This window comes from Alternaria arbusti (assembly GCF_024043155.1).
Source record: "Alternaria arbusti strain BMP 1465 chromosome Unknown scaffold_11, whole genome shotgun sequence".
NCBI lineage: Eukaryota > Fungi > Ascomycota > Dothideomycetes > Pleosporales > Pleosporaceae > Alternaria > Alternaria arbusti.
The window spans coordinates 880055-892837 of NW_026249951.1; the positions used below are offsets into that span (position 1 = coordinate 880055).

General features: G+C 56.6%; 5 protein-coding genes across 5 annotated transcripts; 1 reads left to right on the top strand and 4 right to left on the bottom strand.

Annotated features, from left to right (window-relative positions):
* Positions 1 to 401: 401 nt before the first annotated feature.
* J4E86_007930 (uncharacterized protein) lies at positions 402 to 2443 on the top strand (the record flags this gene model as incomplete). Its single annotated transcript, XM_051448445.1, has 2 exons — positions 402 to 2234; positions 2306 to 2443. 2 exons carry the CDS (start codon positions 402 to 404, stop codon positions 2441 to 2443), a joined length of 1971 nt encoding a protein of 656 aa, XP_051300712.1.
* A 607-nt stretch (positions 2444 to 3050) lies between these two features.
* On the bottom strand, positions 3051 to 6100 carry ATG1 (Serine/threonine-protein kinase; the record flags this gene model as incomplete). Its single annotated transcript, XM_051448446.1, has 3 exons — positions 3051 to 3193; positions 3243 to 5877; positions 5939 to 6100. 3 exons carry the CDS (start codon positions 6098 to 6100, stop codon positions 3051 to 3053), a joined length of 2940 nt encoding a protein of 979 aa, XP_051300713.1.
* A 544-nt stretch (positions 6101 to 6644) lies between these two features.
* J4E86_007932 (uncharacterized protein) lies at positions 6645 to 8798 on the bottom strand (the record flags this gene model as incomplete). Its single annotated transcript, XM_051448447.1, has 1 exon — positions 6645 to 8798. One exon carries the CDS (start codon positions 8796 to 8798, stop codon positions 6645 to 6647), a length of 2154 nt encoding a protein of 717 aa, XP_051300714.1.
* A 37-nt stretch (positions 8799 to 8835) lies between these two features.
* On the bottom strand, positions 8836 to 9537 carry J4E86_007933 (uncharacterized protein; the record flags this gene model as incomplete). The annotated part of the gene is made up of 1 exon (XM_051448448.1): positions 8836 to 9537. The coding sequence occupies one exon, from the start codon at positions 9535 to 9537 to the stop codon at positions 8836 to 8838; it is 702 nt and encodes a 233-aa protein (XP_051300715.1).
* A 355-nt stretch (positions 9538 to 9892) lies between these two features.
* On the bottom strand, positions 9893 to 12638 carry J4E86_007934 (uncharacterized protein; the record flags this gene model as incomplete). The annotated part of the gene is made up of 3 exons (XM_051448449.1): positions 9893 to 10366; positions 10415 to 12437; positions 12487 to 12638. 3 exons carry the CDS (start codon positions 12636 to 12638, stop codon positions 9893 to 9895), a joined length of 2649 nt encoding a protein of 882 aa, XP_051300716.1.
* Between the last annotated feature and the right edge of the window lie 145 nt (positions 12639 to 12783).

Genomic DNA, 12783 nt, shown 5'->3' on the forward strand with positions numbered 1-12783 from the left:
GGCTGGAGCAATGATTCGTCTGCCCCACTCTGTTTATCCGATTCGTGATGAGTCCAATGCGTACATACATTTCCTCGCACGGCGCCAGAAGAGCAGGCGATGCCCTTGCGTTATGATAGCACTTGAAATTGAAACAGGAGGAAAGAAAGCAATGGGTGGGCTTTCCACACCGTCTGCGAACATGACAGCAGTATTCTGCTGAGGCGTGATCACAATGCATGGATACCCGTGAACGGCGTGCTAGCGTACCTGACGTATCCCGCAAAACTCTCCGACTGTCCGACAAGCGCGTGTGATAGTGCAACGTCACGCGTTTAGACGCGGCATCATTCGATTATTCCAAGCTTGGGCCTGCGACAACCAACCCGCACCACCCCGGCGGTCTCAATTGCATGCCCATGATGGAAATGGACGGGTCCCAGTCGCCGAGCAAGGCGAAGCGCTCGCGTACCGAAATGGAGGCTGACAGCGCCGTCTCTGCAAAAGAAGCTCCTGTGCAGGCTCTGGATGACGGTATGTCCCTTGTGCATCCGTCGCGCGTCAAGTTCCTAACAACCTCCCCAGACGATACTTCCTCCTCCGACGATGACTTTGGTCCCGCCCTTCCGTCTTCAGCGCCGAAGCGAAAAAAGCGCAAACTGCCCTACGAGAAGCTTTACGTCGCATTGCTGCCCGGCGCGACCCGCTACTCCAAATCGCTAATGCACCGCGAGCAATTATGCTTTACCACCTTTACCCCCCACACCGATTTCCTCATAACGAGCTCTGTCGACGGCGTGGTCAAGTTCTGGAAAAAGGACTTTGGCGGCGTAGAGTTTGTCAAAGAATTCAGGGCGCATACCGGCGAGATCAAGTCTGTCAACGTGAGCGCCGACGGCCGTAGCTTTGCTACTTCCGGCTCGGACAAGACAATCAAGATCTTCGATGTCGTCACCTTCGATCTGCTGGCCATGCTGAGCGTCGAGTACACGCCTAGAGCGGTTTGCTGGCTGCACGGCCGAGGCGCAAGCTTTCCTCAACTGGCCGTCAGCTCCGAAGAAGACAGTTGGATCCGCATTTACGATGGCAGAGGGGAGAATCCAGAGCCGTTACACATGCTCAGGAGCGTTCACAGGGCGTCAGTGAACCTAATGGCATACAATAGCGAATTCGACTGTGTTGTGAGCGTCGATCAAGGTGGTATGGTGGAATACTGGAGGCCCAATGGAAACTTTGAGAAGCCAGACAATGTTTGGAGGCTGAAGAGCTCTACCAGTCTGTTTGACTTCAAGAAGTCAAAAAGTGTGCCCTCGTCGCTTACCATATCTCCCACGGGGAAGCAGTTTGCGACGCTTTCATTCCCGGATCGCAAGGTCCGCGTCTTCGACTTTGCCACCGGCAAACTTCATCGCACGTACGACGAATCAATCGAGACCATCACCAGCATGCAACAGGCTGGTACCGCTGTCCAGCATCTGGAAGACATGGAGTTTGGTCGACGCATAGCCATCGAAAGAGAGCTCGACCAGCCTATGACGAGGTGTCGCATGAATGTGACATTTGATGAGACAAGCAATTTCATCCTATACGGCAGCATGTACGGCGTCAAAGTGATCAACACACTGACCAACAAGCTTGTGAAGCTGTACGGCCAGGAAGAATCCATCAGACCGCTATGGCTGTGCCTCTACCAAGGGCAACCAGAGAAAAAGGGTGTTGTCACTGTCGAAATGGCAGCGAGCGAGAACCCGTTACTACAGGAAGCCGAGGCCAGAGATGCCATGCTCGTCACTACAGGTTCTGGCAAGGTCCGTTTCTACATGTACACTAACGATGCCAGCGCTACCAAGTCGACCCGTGATGTGCAGAACGAAAAGCCTCGCGTTGCTGCCTCCAGCAAACAAAGAGACGACAAAGCACTCGCCGCAACAGGCACTACAGCTACTCTCCACACCACCTACGGCGATATTACCATCCGTCTCTTTCCGGACGCCGCTCCCAAGGCCGTGGAAAACTTCGTCACACACGCGCGCAACAACTACTACAACAACGTCATATTCCACCGCGTGATCCGCAAATTCATGATACAGACTGGTGACCCACTTGGTGACGGCACTGGTGGAGAGAGTATTTGGGGCAAGGAGTTTGCAGATGAGTTCTCCAACTTGAGACACGACAAAGCCTACACAGTGAGCATGGCGAATGCCGGCCCAAATTCGAACGGAAGTCAATTCTTCATTACCACCGAAAAGACGGTAAGTCCTTGTCTTCTCGTTTACTTTCAGTTTCACGATGAGGCGGTGCGCTGACTGTGACATGTATGCAGCCCTGGCTTGACAACAAGCATACCATCTTCGGACGAGCGATTGCTGGGATGGATGTTATTCACAAAATCGAGAATACCAAAGTATACAAAGAGAAGCCGGAGGAGGATATTAAGATCATAAGCATTTCCATTTCTTGAAAACGCGGTCTCGAGACGGACGCCCAAGCTCATTGCGTGGAGCAACATCATGCTTGTACATTAGCTTGGATGGTCATGTGGGCTGAACATTTGCAAAGCTCCGGTGTCTACTGGCACGACCTGAGGTTGCGCGTATGATGGTAAACAGGGAATTCAGCCTGCAGGTGTCACATTTCATATCTGCTGCATGGTCTGCAAGTTCGATACACTGACCACTTCTTGTTATTCCCCAGCTACTAATAATTCGTGCAAGTCTCGATACACGTTCTATTGCTTCAAAGGCCAGCCCAGAACCAATGCAAGCACTGTCCCTCCATAGCAGAATGCCAACCCAACCGTGCGCCTGAACCCGCTATTCATTTCAAACGCCTGATAATGAGAAAAATTTGCACGTCGTTGCTATTCAAGATCCTGGTATCATATGCGAACGAATGCGAGTGCGCCAATGCCCTTCATGACGCCCCGTTGTCCCAAACCACGCAAAGAATACCGAATGATAAACCCATACACAGAGAGCAGGGGCTCGTAAGGATAGTGCCGTCCCTAGGTGCGAAAACAAGCAGTTGTAAGTTTGATACTTGAAAAGGTGGTTTTGTACGATGCATGACTACTTTGCGACACCTTGGGAAGAAGAGCTGCGTCCCACGGAATGTTGTGCAGGCGCACTAGTGATAGAAGTGCGCTTTTGAGTCCTGACAACGTCGAGTTTCTTCTTAAGAGCCCGTTGCCGGCTTCTCATTTGTTCAAGGACTGCGTTGGTTAGTTGGGTACACTTTGGGGACACTGTAGCGAGACTTACGCTTCTGGATCGAGCGCCGATCTTCGCCGTCGAGGCCATTAATCTCCTCGGCATCAGCCTTCTCGTTGGACGATTCTTCTTCCTCTTCAAGAACAGCTTGAAGCATCGTGATGGCAGTCCAGTAGTTGATATCGCAGTCCGCCAGGTTGTGTCCAGTGAGTTCATCAATGGCTGCCTGGCGACTCATCTCTAGCGACCGGTCATATAATAGTTTCTCAGCGGTAACACCAGTCGTAAGTAGAATGTTCTCCGCAGAACCTACAGCAGTTGTAGAGCTGGATGCCGCCGATTGATTGTGAGGATGGCTTGGATGATCTGCCGGTAGCTGCCCCTGCGCCTGCTTGAGCTTACGTGCGACAATCTCAGATTTGACGCAGCATTCGTTGAATCGATCACGCATCCATGAGACCACCTGACCCAGCTTTGCATTGGTTCGGCTTGTTCCGTCGGGGCCACTATTACGGCGGGCGCGATTCCAGTAGCTGCCGGTCAGGTCCATAGCCTTGTTCAACATTGCTAACGTCTTGACGAAGAGTACCAGCGCTTCCTCGGAAATGATGAGAATAGTATCAGGCGTCAAATCTTCGTCGTCATCGTCATCGTCGATCACATCGCTGTTGGGCTTGCGAGCAACGCCAGTGGAACCGACTCCTAAAGCTGGGTCGCTTGGTGCAACCGGAACAAGCTGACTGTATTTGACTTCAGCGAAGCCATATACAACGTGGCTGAGCTGGGCCAGATCCTCAATCCTTTTCACCGTCATGGTATCTTCATCTTTGCCAACGGATTTGCCTCCATCGCCGACCATTAGCATGCTGCTTTGCGCAGTGGGATAGGCTGGGAATGCGGAATAGCCCTGTGGGGGTGAGACGCCCTTCATGACCGGCGGAGACAGACCAAGCCCTCGGATATTGACCATGTTCATAGCCTTGGAAAGGGCAGAGGTGGCGGTTTCAAAGCTTGGGCGGTATTGTCGCCGGCTGTAAGAAGCTGTGCGCTGGTGCGTAATGGTAGGCTTTTGCTGAATCTGGATGGCTTTCGAGGGGACTGCGCCAGTGGTTGATGTTGGGGACCCTTGCGTTGTCGATCGTCGCTTCATCGCTGCTTCCCGGTGGAGGGGACGATCCCGCTGTGTTTGTGGACTATTCGCAATCTCGTCTGCCAGTGCGTCAATCTCCACACGCCGTTTTTCCACAAAGACAAACCCCTCGTCAAGCGCGTTATCTTGTGCTGCTCGCTCTGCCGCCTCTTTCAACACGTTTGCTTCCGTCCTCTGTGGGATTCGCTCGCGATCCAGGTGCTCCTTGAGACCGATGTGTGGCGGGCCTTGTTCGTCGCGAGAGTACTTGCGCCTGTGGCTGGTGGCAGTAGGTGCTGTCGTCTGGTCTTGCAGCGTCGCAGTACGTCCTGGTGCGGTTGCAGCGTTGGTGAGCGTAGGCCGACGATGCTCACGCGTTGGAGTGCGTCCGTCGGTGGGCTCAATAGGGGCGTTACTAGCTCGTCTTGCAGGCAGATATTGCGGTGGAGTGCCTGAGAAGTTGCCGGATACAGGTCGAGAAGCCGGCCGTGAAGGTGGTGTTGTCCCAAGGCCTGTCATCCTGTCCCTGGTCGAGATCGAGTATGGGCTGTCAGTAGGCCTAGATTCCAGCTCGAGGGGCGCCTTGTGGACTCGCTGGGGTGGCTCAATGGGTGGTTCTAATACGGAGGTTTGCATGCGCTCAGACGCTTGCATAGAACCCGGAAGGTCCTCATCGACCATGTCTGGAATCTCATCGCGAATGACGGCATCTGAGAAGAAATGCTCGTATGACATGCGTTCGGTTGGCTTTCGCTTCAAGAGTGCGCGGATAAGGGTCTTCATGGCCCTGGTGCAGACGAGGCCTTCTGGGAATCTGACCTGGTCCTTGCGCTCTTCAATCTTGCGCAGTAGCTCTACGTGGTTGTTCGCCCTGAATGGCGGTCGGGCGCACATCATTTCGAAGAGCACAGTTCCCACAGACCACAGGTCGGCCTTTGCGTCGTACTTTTCATACCGCAGAATCTCAGGTGCCATGTAGAGGGGAGAGCCACACAGGGTTTCGGCTAGCGAGGTAGTCGGCAGAATTCTAGCGAAGCCGAAATCAGCGATCTTGAGCATGGGCAGCGAGGCGATGCCGGTGGCGGGTATCAAGGAATTGGCGCTGGCAGCCAGAGGCATGCGTTCGAGGGTGCCACTCTGCGAGTAAAAGATGGAGGAGGGGTTGAGGAGCAGGTTCTGGGGCTTGAGATCACGATGAATGTAGTTCTTGGACCGCAGGAATTCCAGGGCGCTCGCCATCTGCTTGGCAAAGTGGCGGACGACAACCTCGTGCAGGCCGCCAACGGTCGGGTTCGGGTACTTTTCTATCATGCGCTGCGTCTGTGGGTGGTTTACGAGGTCGGCGCGCTTCTTGATAAAGGCTGACAGGTCGCCGAGTTCGCAGAACTCCATGATGATGTGCATGCGGGACGGCGTCTCGTGGCAGTCGATGAGCGAGACTATGTGCGGGTGGTGCAGACTGCGCAGAATGGAGATTTCCGAGACGAGGTTGTCCTTGAGCTTCTTGTTGAGCTTGTTCATATTGACCGACTTGATGGCGACGGACTGGCGCTTCTCCTGTGCGGCGAGACAGTTAGCACTCGGTGCACGCCCCGGGCAAGGGAGGGCAGCAACGTACAATGTGAATGCCGCGGTAGACTTCGGCGAAGCTGCCCTTGCCAATGTGATGCAGGCGCTTGAACTTTCCGATGACCTGCTCCGAGCCCGTGGCTGCGGGCGTCGACACTGGCGGCGACGCGCCCGACCGCCTGGGGGCGTGCGGGTTGGGAGGTGTTGCCATGGTCGGCGGCGCTGGCTGAGCAGCCGGGCGTCAGCTACCAGCGAAGACGTGGGTACAGCGCGGCCGTGAGGGCGTTGGACATGGGCTGGCGGGAGGCGGGCGGTGGTCGAGGGCGGCCGATGGTGGTGATGGATGGCCGAGGGACGGGGATGCAGGGCGCGACGAGCAGCTGGGCGCGGGAGAGAAGAGGTTCGGCGCAGGGCGGCAGAGACGAGTGGGAGAGTAGGGTATCGCGAGCGCAGCGTGTCGGGGGAGCGAGGAGCACCACAGGCAGTACAAGAGGCCGACGCCGTGGCTCGAGGCAGGCGTGCGCGTGTCACATGCAGGAAGCCGGCCGGGATGCTTGATAACGACGCGTGCCCCTCATGCGCTAGCACCACATCGCCCGCCTGCACGCTCCAACATGCCTCTTGTCTGGTCGCACGCATTCTGAATGCAAGTCATGCTCCCCTGCGCGAACGACCATGTGGCCGGCTTCATGGTCGGGTCGACCCGTCTATCTACGCCGTACCTGCAGCCCGCCTGATGCGGCGGCGTCGACTGCCTACAGCCTGACACCCCTCACAAGGACCCATAGTATCACTGGCACGATCACGTTGTCGTTGCCGCCTGTGAGGACCGCCTCGTTGAGGCTTGCGCCTGTCGCGCACAGAGCCGCCTTGCCCAGCGTGAGCAATGCGTCGTGAGCCCACTCGCCCTCCGTCCTGTGCCCTGCCGCACCGCTTTCCCACCCGACGTGGAGCCACACTCTACTTACCACGAGTCCAGCCGACACTGCGACTGCAAACGCCAAGGACCCTTCCAGGGACTTGCCGCCCGCCCAGGGCCATTTCCGCCGCCCATAGCGCCGCCCGACGAGGGATGCTGCTGCGTCGCCCATGCCCACACATATAACTCCCGCCACCATACTCACGTCCCTGTCTTCCACCTCCCAGCCTTGCCACGGCTCGTCGCCAGCCCGTTCCACTCCTGCGAGCGATAGCCACAGCGGGATCGCACACCCAATCAAGAGGAAGATGTGCGACACCACCACGGGGCCTCGGAGATCGCGGCCATCCACGTACGGCGTCAGGAACCTGGCAATGGGCTTGGACAGCGGCGGAAGCTGCGAGGCGCGAATCAGATCGAGGAGGAGGAATATCGCAAGTACCAGTGCAAGCGCCAGCGCAACAAAACAAGGGTCGATAAAGATGGTCGGCAGGAGCATCGCCACCATGGTGCCGTGGAACACCTTTCTGCGTGTGTCGACTTCTACCACTGCAGAAAGCGAAAAGACCGCTACGAGGCCAGCGAGTATGGTTCCTGCACAGTACACGCACAGCAAGAGACGCGTAGTCGCTTCTCCCAGTACTATGCGACGAACATATTCCGCCAACGACAGATAGTGTGTGAGTCGGGCCATGTCATCTGCGTGTCGTCTTGTCGGCAGAGGAACCCACCAGTTCAAATCCCACTTGAACACTTCCCACCGCACGCGTGATATATTGCCGAAGAGGTAGCTGATGGCCCATCCAAAAGGTTCGTGATGGTGAAGAGCATATTTGCCGATACTATACCGAATTGGTCCCAGTATCAGGCCTACCACAATCACGTAGAAGTATCCAGCGTAGAGCCATTTCCTCCTTGTGGCTTCGGTGGGCGTGAGCGATAAATAAGACTGCACAATCGATCCCGACTGTCTTCGGTTCGAATACCGATGCTGTGACGTATGGTCTTCAGCAACGAGGACTGGGAGGGTATTCCTACGCTTACGTCCACTGTTATGAGTGGACCCTTTTGCAGAAGTAGACTGCTGAAACCCAGTCTTTGTCGCTTCGGCGGCGGACCGCGGCTCGCTGCCCTCCATGCAGGGTCTGATGTGTCTGACCGAGTCTAAAAAGTTGACTTTAAGGCTCTTGGTCTTTTGGAGGGGCTTGTCGAATCTGGGTTCTTCATCCGCATCACTGTCACTCACATCTTTCCAGGAATCGCTTCCATCGCGTTTGGATCCCAGACTACGGGTCAACACCTGCAAGAAGTTCTGTCGAGCTCGAATGACTTGGCCAGCACGTCGAAGCCTCCATCGCGGAATGCGTGCAAGTGCAACGCCCCACTTCAAGATGTTGCCGCAGAGCAAAAACACCCCCAGCCCGCCTAGCCACAGTAAGACACCGAGTATGGCTGCTTGAGGGGTGTCTGAGAACAAGAGGAGGTTGATAAGCCCAATTGAAAGCAGGTGCAGCTCTGCTGGTAGAAGGCTCGTAGTGGTGAGGTAGTATAGCGGCGGTAGCAGCGCTTGATGCAGAGCAAACAACGTCACCAGAAGTTCGGGATCTAGACCTTGGTTAGGCGGGGGTAACTTGAGTTTGTATGGTGTCTGTGCAAACAGCCGAGACGGTATGTCGGTGTTCTCGGCAGCGATCAGGGGCATGATGGAGACCAGCCAGTGCAGAGGAGAGTAGCCCAAGGTAGCGCTCCTGAAGGGAATAAGTCTGGCTGGCAACGCAGCTAAGCCGAGCAACATGTTGGGTAGAAGAGGTTTTGATGATGAGGCAAAGAGTGACAGCGCAATGAGGACGGGCAGTATTGGAGGGTAGAGTATGGTGGCAGGGTCGAAGGCGGCTGGTAGATGTATTCGACGGCCAAGCCGGAGACGAGAGTGATTTCTCCATGAGTAGTACAGAAGACGAAGCGGATACAGTCCCAAGACGCCGGCCATGATTGCAACGTGCGTCAACAATTCTACTAGACACGGGTTAACGACCTTGGGCCCATGCGTGGGGGGTGAGCTGACCTCTATGCCATGCCAGCAAATTGACCCAGCAGTCGCAACCGCGGACGGCGAGCGTGGCAATGCCCACGAGCAATGCAGTTTCGGTCGTTCGCCTGACCAGCTCGTTGCGCCGCCGCTGGAGATACTTTTGCTTGGCCCTCCTCGCCTCGTCGTCGTCGCTGTGGTATGCGTCTCCCTTGCGCCTCGTCCGGTTGGTGCGAGCGAAGTAGCCCTCGAGGAGCTTTCTCCCCTCGTCATCGATCTGTGTGGGAGTGAGCAGCGGACTCGCCCATTCGTCTGGGCCCGACGTCCGCGATTCGCGGAGGCCTTTGTGCGGTCGCAGGGGAGGAGCAGGCAACGCCTTGACGAGGCTGTAGCCCTCGTCGTCGGCTTCGGTGCCGCTTTCGCTCGGGGAGTGCGGTGCCCGTTTCCTGCGTGTCCTGCCGTCCTTGTCGTGCATTGTCTTGCCTGGAGGCTCGGAAGAGGGTCGCGACTGCGAGGGCGGAGGGGCGCGATGCGTCTGGCCTGGTGACTGCCTCTGTGTCTGGTCTCCGTGACGCAAGTATGGATGGGGTGAGCGGCGGAACTGCTCGAGCTCTACCGTGTCATCGAGCGCGAGCGCGTCTGCGTCTGCGTCTGGGTTCGCGTCTGCGCGTGTGCCGGATCGCGGCATCCTTTGCGCCATGACGGCTCTGGCGGCTGCGCGCAACTCGAAACCGAGCTTCCGACAACCCTTGGAAGTATCGTGGAGGCTAGCGCTGTGTCTATTGCGATATAATGCTCGAGCGCCACAAAGTCAACGTGAGGTGGTGGCGTTCCGATTGTACTCTTCAGAGAGCCATGGCCGAACTGGCGGTCCCACGTTCGGCAAGCTGACGTAGGCACCCTTCTGGACACAATTCATGGTACATGCTAGCTTCATCACGCACCGGCTCCCTGGGTATCGCGCACTCTTATCGATAGCGTTAACGGCATGGGTCTTTGATTTCTTCATCTATATTGTACAGCCATTTCTCATAGCAGTGCACCGACAGGGGCGCCTACTGCAGATACTTGTGTTCCTTCAACCACGTCTTGACATCGTCCGCATCCTTCTCAAGCCATGCGGCTTTGGCGCTGATGGCGTCGATGCTCTGGGACAGCGCCATGTCAAAGCCCTTGGTGCTCTTGCCCTTGAAGAACGCCTCAATGTCCTCTATGTGTTCCCGGTGGGTGAAGCCTGATGTTGTAATGGCAACCACCGAACTCAGCATGCTCAGGCTAGGGGGGAGCCTTCTCTCCAGCTCCTCCCAGTTATCCTTGACCCACTTCCAGAGCGCATGACAGCCCTCCGCGTGTGACCTCAATGCTGCAATGGGCAAGTAGATGTCTTGGCCCTTGACTTCGTCGCTGAGAGCCATGGCAAGCGTGCGCTGGATGAGCTCTGGAGACTTGGCACGGCCTAGTGCGCGAAGAGCCGAGTTGCGCTCGTCGCTTGTGGCGGCATTCCGAGTCTCGTTGACGATGACATTGTACTGCGTCTGGTCAGTCTGCGTTCCATTCATCCTCGTAGCACTGCTTACCTCTTCTTGCCCACCATTCGCTAGCACAATGGCATACACGCTGCCGCGGATGTTGGGGTGAATGGCAGACTTGTCGCCTGCCTTGAACTTGTCGAACATGTCAAAGGATGCCTTGGTAATCTCTTCGTCGCCAGCGATACCGGCAGCACCAAACATGAGACCCTTGAACTGCTGCTCGATGTGACCGTCTTTTTCATTGAATGTCCATCCCAGCTCATGTGCCTTCTCTGCGCTGAGCTCCAACTGGAACTTCTTCAGAGCGTCCCGGATCTTCTGGTCCTCAAACATCCATGCACCCCGGAGGGAACTAATACGACCCGTGATCTCTCCCCAGACGACAAACTCTGCTTCGTGTTTGAAGCTGTCAAGGAGCGAGAGTATACCAGACGTTTTCTGGTAGCCAGATGCCGCCAGCGAGCCTGCGTCGGCAATCATGCCGGCTCGATCCTCAACGGTCAAGAGGCCCTCCTTGGCCGAGATGCCCAGCTTCCGTAGGCGCTCTGGCGTGTACGAGGTCCGGTAGAGGCCAGAGTGGTCCGCATTAAGCTTGAAGAAGTCGAGTTCCTTGAGCTTAAAGTCGGCTTCACGATCGAAAAGCGTCAAGTCTTCGTCAACTCCTTCCTTGGTCCGCAGCGCAAGAAATACGGGGTACAGGGTTTGATCCTCCTCTGGCTTGACATCGGCAGTGCGGAGGAAGCGGTTCTGCTTAAGGTGGATGGAATCAGTGCCTTCCGTGACGGTAACGACTGGGAAGCCGACCTTCTTGGTCCAGATGTCCATGACCTTGCCAACATCCTTGCCGCTGGCATCCGCTAAGGCAGCCCAGAGGTCACCAGTCTCTGTGTTGCCATAGGCGTGCTTTTTGAGATACCGGCGGATTCCTTCCATGAAGGTGTCCTCTCCGACATATTTGGAGATCATGCGGATGACACTCGAGCCCTTGGAGTATGAGATGGCATCAAAGATCTGGTTTATCTCGTCTGCGCGCTTTACCGGTACCTCGATGGGATGGCTGCTTCTTAGCGAGTCGAGCGAGAGTGCGCTGGCTAGATTGTCTGTAACATAGCCTTCCCAGACTTTCCAGTCAGGGTAGAAGACGTTGCAGGAATACCACGACATCCACGTTGCAAATCCTTCATTAAGCCACAAGCCGTCCCAGAAGTCCATGGTCACGAGATTACCAAACCACTGGTGGGCAAGCTCGTGCTGCACCGTCTCGGCGACGCGCTGCTTGGTAGCTGCCCCGCTGACCTTTTCGTCAATGAGCACGTCGACGACACGATATGTGACGAGGCCCCAGTTTTCCATGGCACCTGCACTGAAGTCGGGAATCGCGACCATGTCCATTTTGGGCAGCGGGAAGGGACTGTCAAAGGTTTTTTCGTAGAATGCCAGCGTCTTTGCCGCCAGCTCGAGCGAAAAGCGGCCGTGCTCAATGTCCCGATCCTTTGGCGCATAGACTCGCACAGGGACGCGGAAGTTGTTCGTCTCGATGTAGTTGAGCTCACCGACAATGAAGCATAGGAGGTAGGTCGACATGAGAGGCGTCGGGCTGAAGGTGACGGCCTTGCGCCTTCCGCCCGAGATGGTGCTTTGGATCTGTTTCTCCGACGCTACGTCCATGTTGCTGAGACAGGTCATCTTCTCATCGGCGATGAGGGTGACGGTGAATTTGGCCTTGAGCGCGGGCTCGTCGAAGCAAGGAAACGCCCGCCTGGCATCTGTGGGCTCCATCTGCGTCGTGGCCATGTATGTGGTGGAGCCGTCGGCAGCCTTGAAGGAGGAGCGGTAGAAGCCGGCCATGTTGTCGTTCAGCACTCCGGCGAAGGCCATGGTAAGCTTCGCCTGGCTACCGCCCGGAATGGCCTGGTCGAAGCTGACCGTGGTCGTCTGCGCATCGTCGTCGGTGGCGACATGGGGCGACTCGGTAATGACTTGCTGGCCGGCCGTGACCTTGGTCGAGTGGATCTTGAGCTCGTTGGTGTTGAGGGCAATGGACGTGGTGTCGTCGACGACATCTAGACTGGCCGAGTGTCAGCAGGGCCCTCTCATACGGGCGGACGGGCACGTACTCGATGGTGACGGTGCCCTGGTAGGTGAAGTTGGCAAAGTCGGGCTCGAGTGTCAGGTCGTAGTGGACGGGCTTGACGTTGGCGGGCAGCACCTCGCGACCCTTGGTGATGTCGATGGACGCGTGGCCCTCTGCGCCGAAGTGCTTGCACATATTTCGTCGGTGGGAACAGTGCCTTGCGGGGACAAGGGCAGGGTGACGGGAGGGTGGTGGGGGACGAGGGACCGGGCGAGGGCTGTTGGTGGGGGGAAGAGAGAGTCGCGCGTTCGGTGTGAGCGTGTGCAGTAGCGTCCGCCGT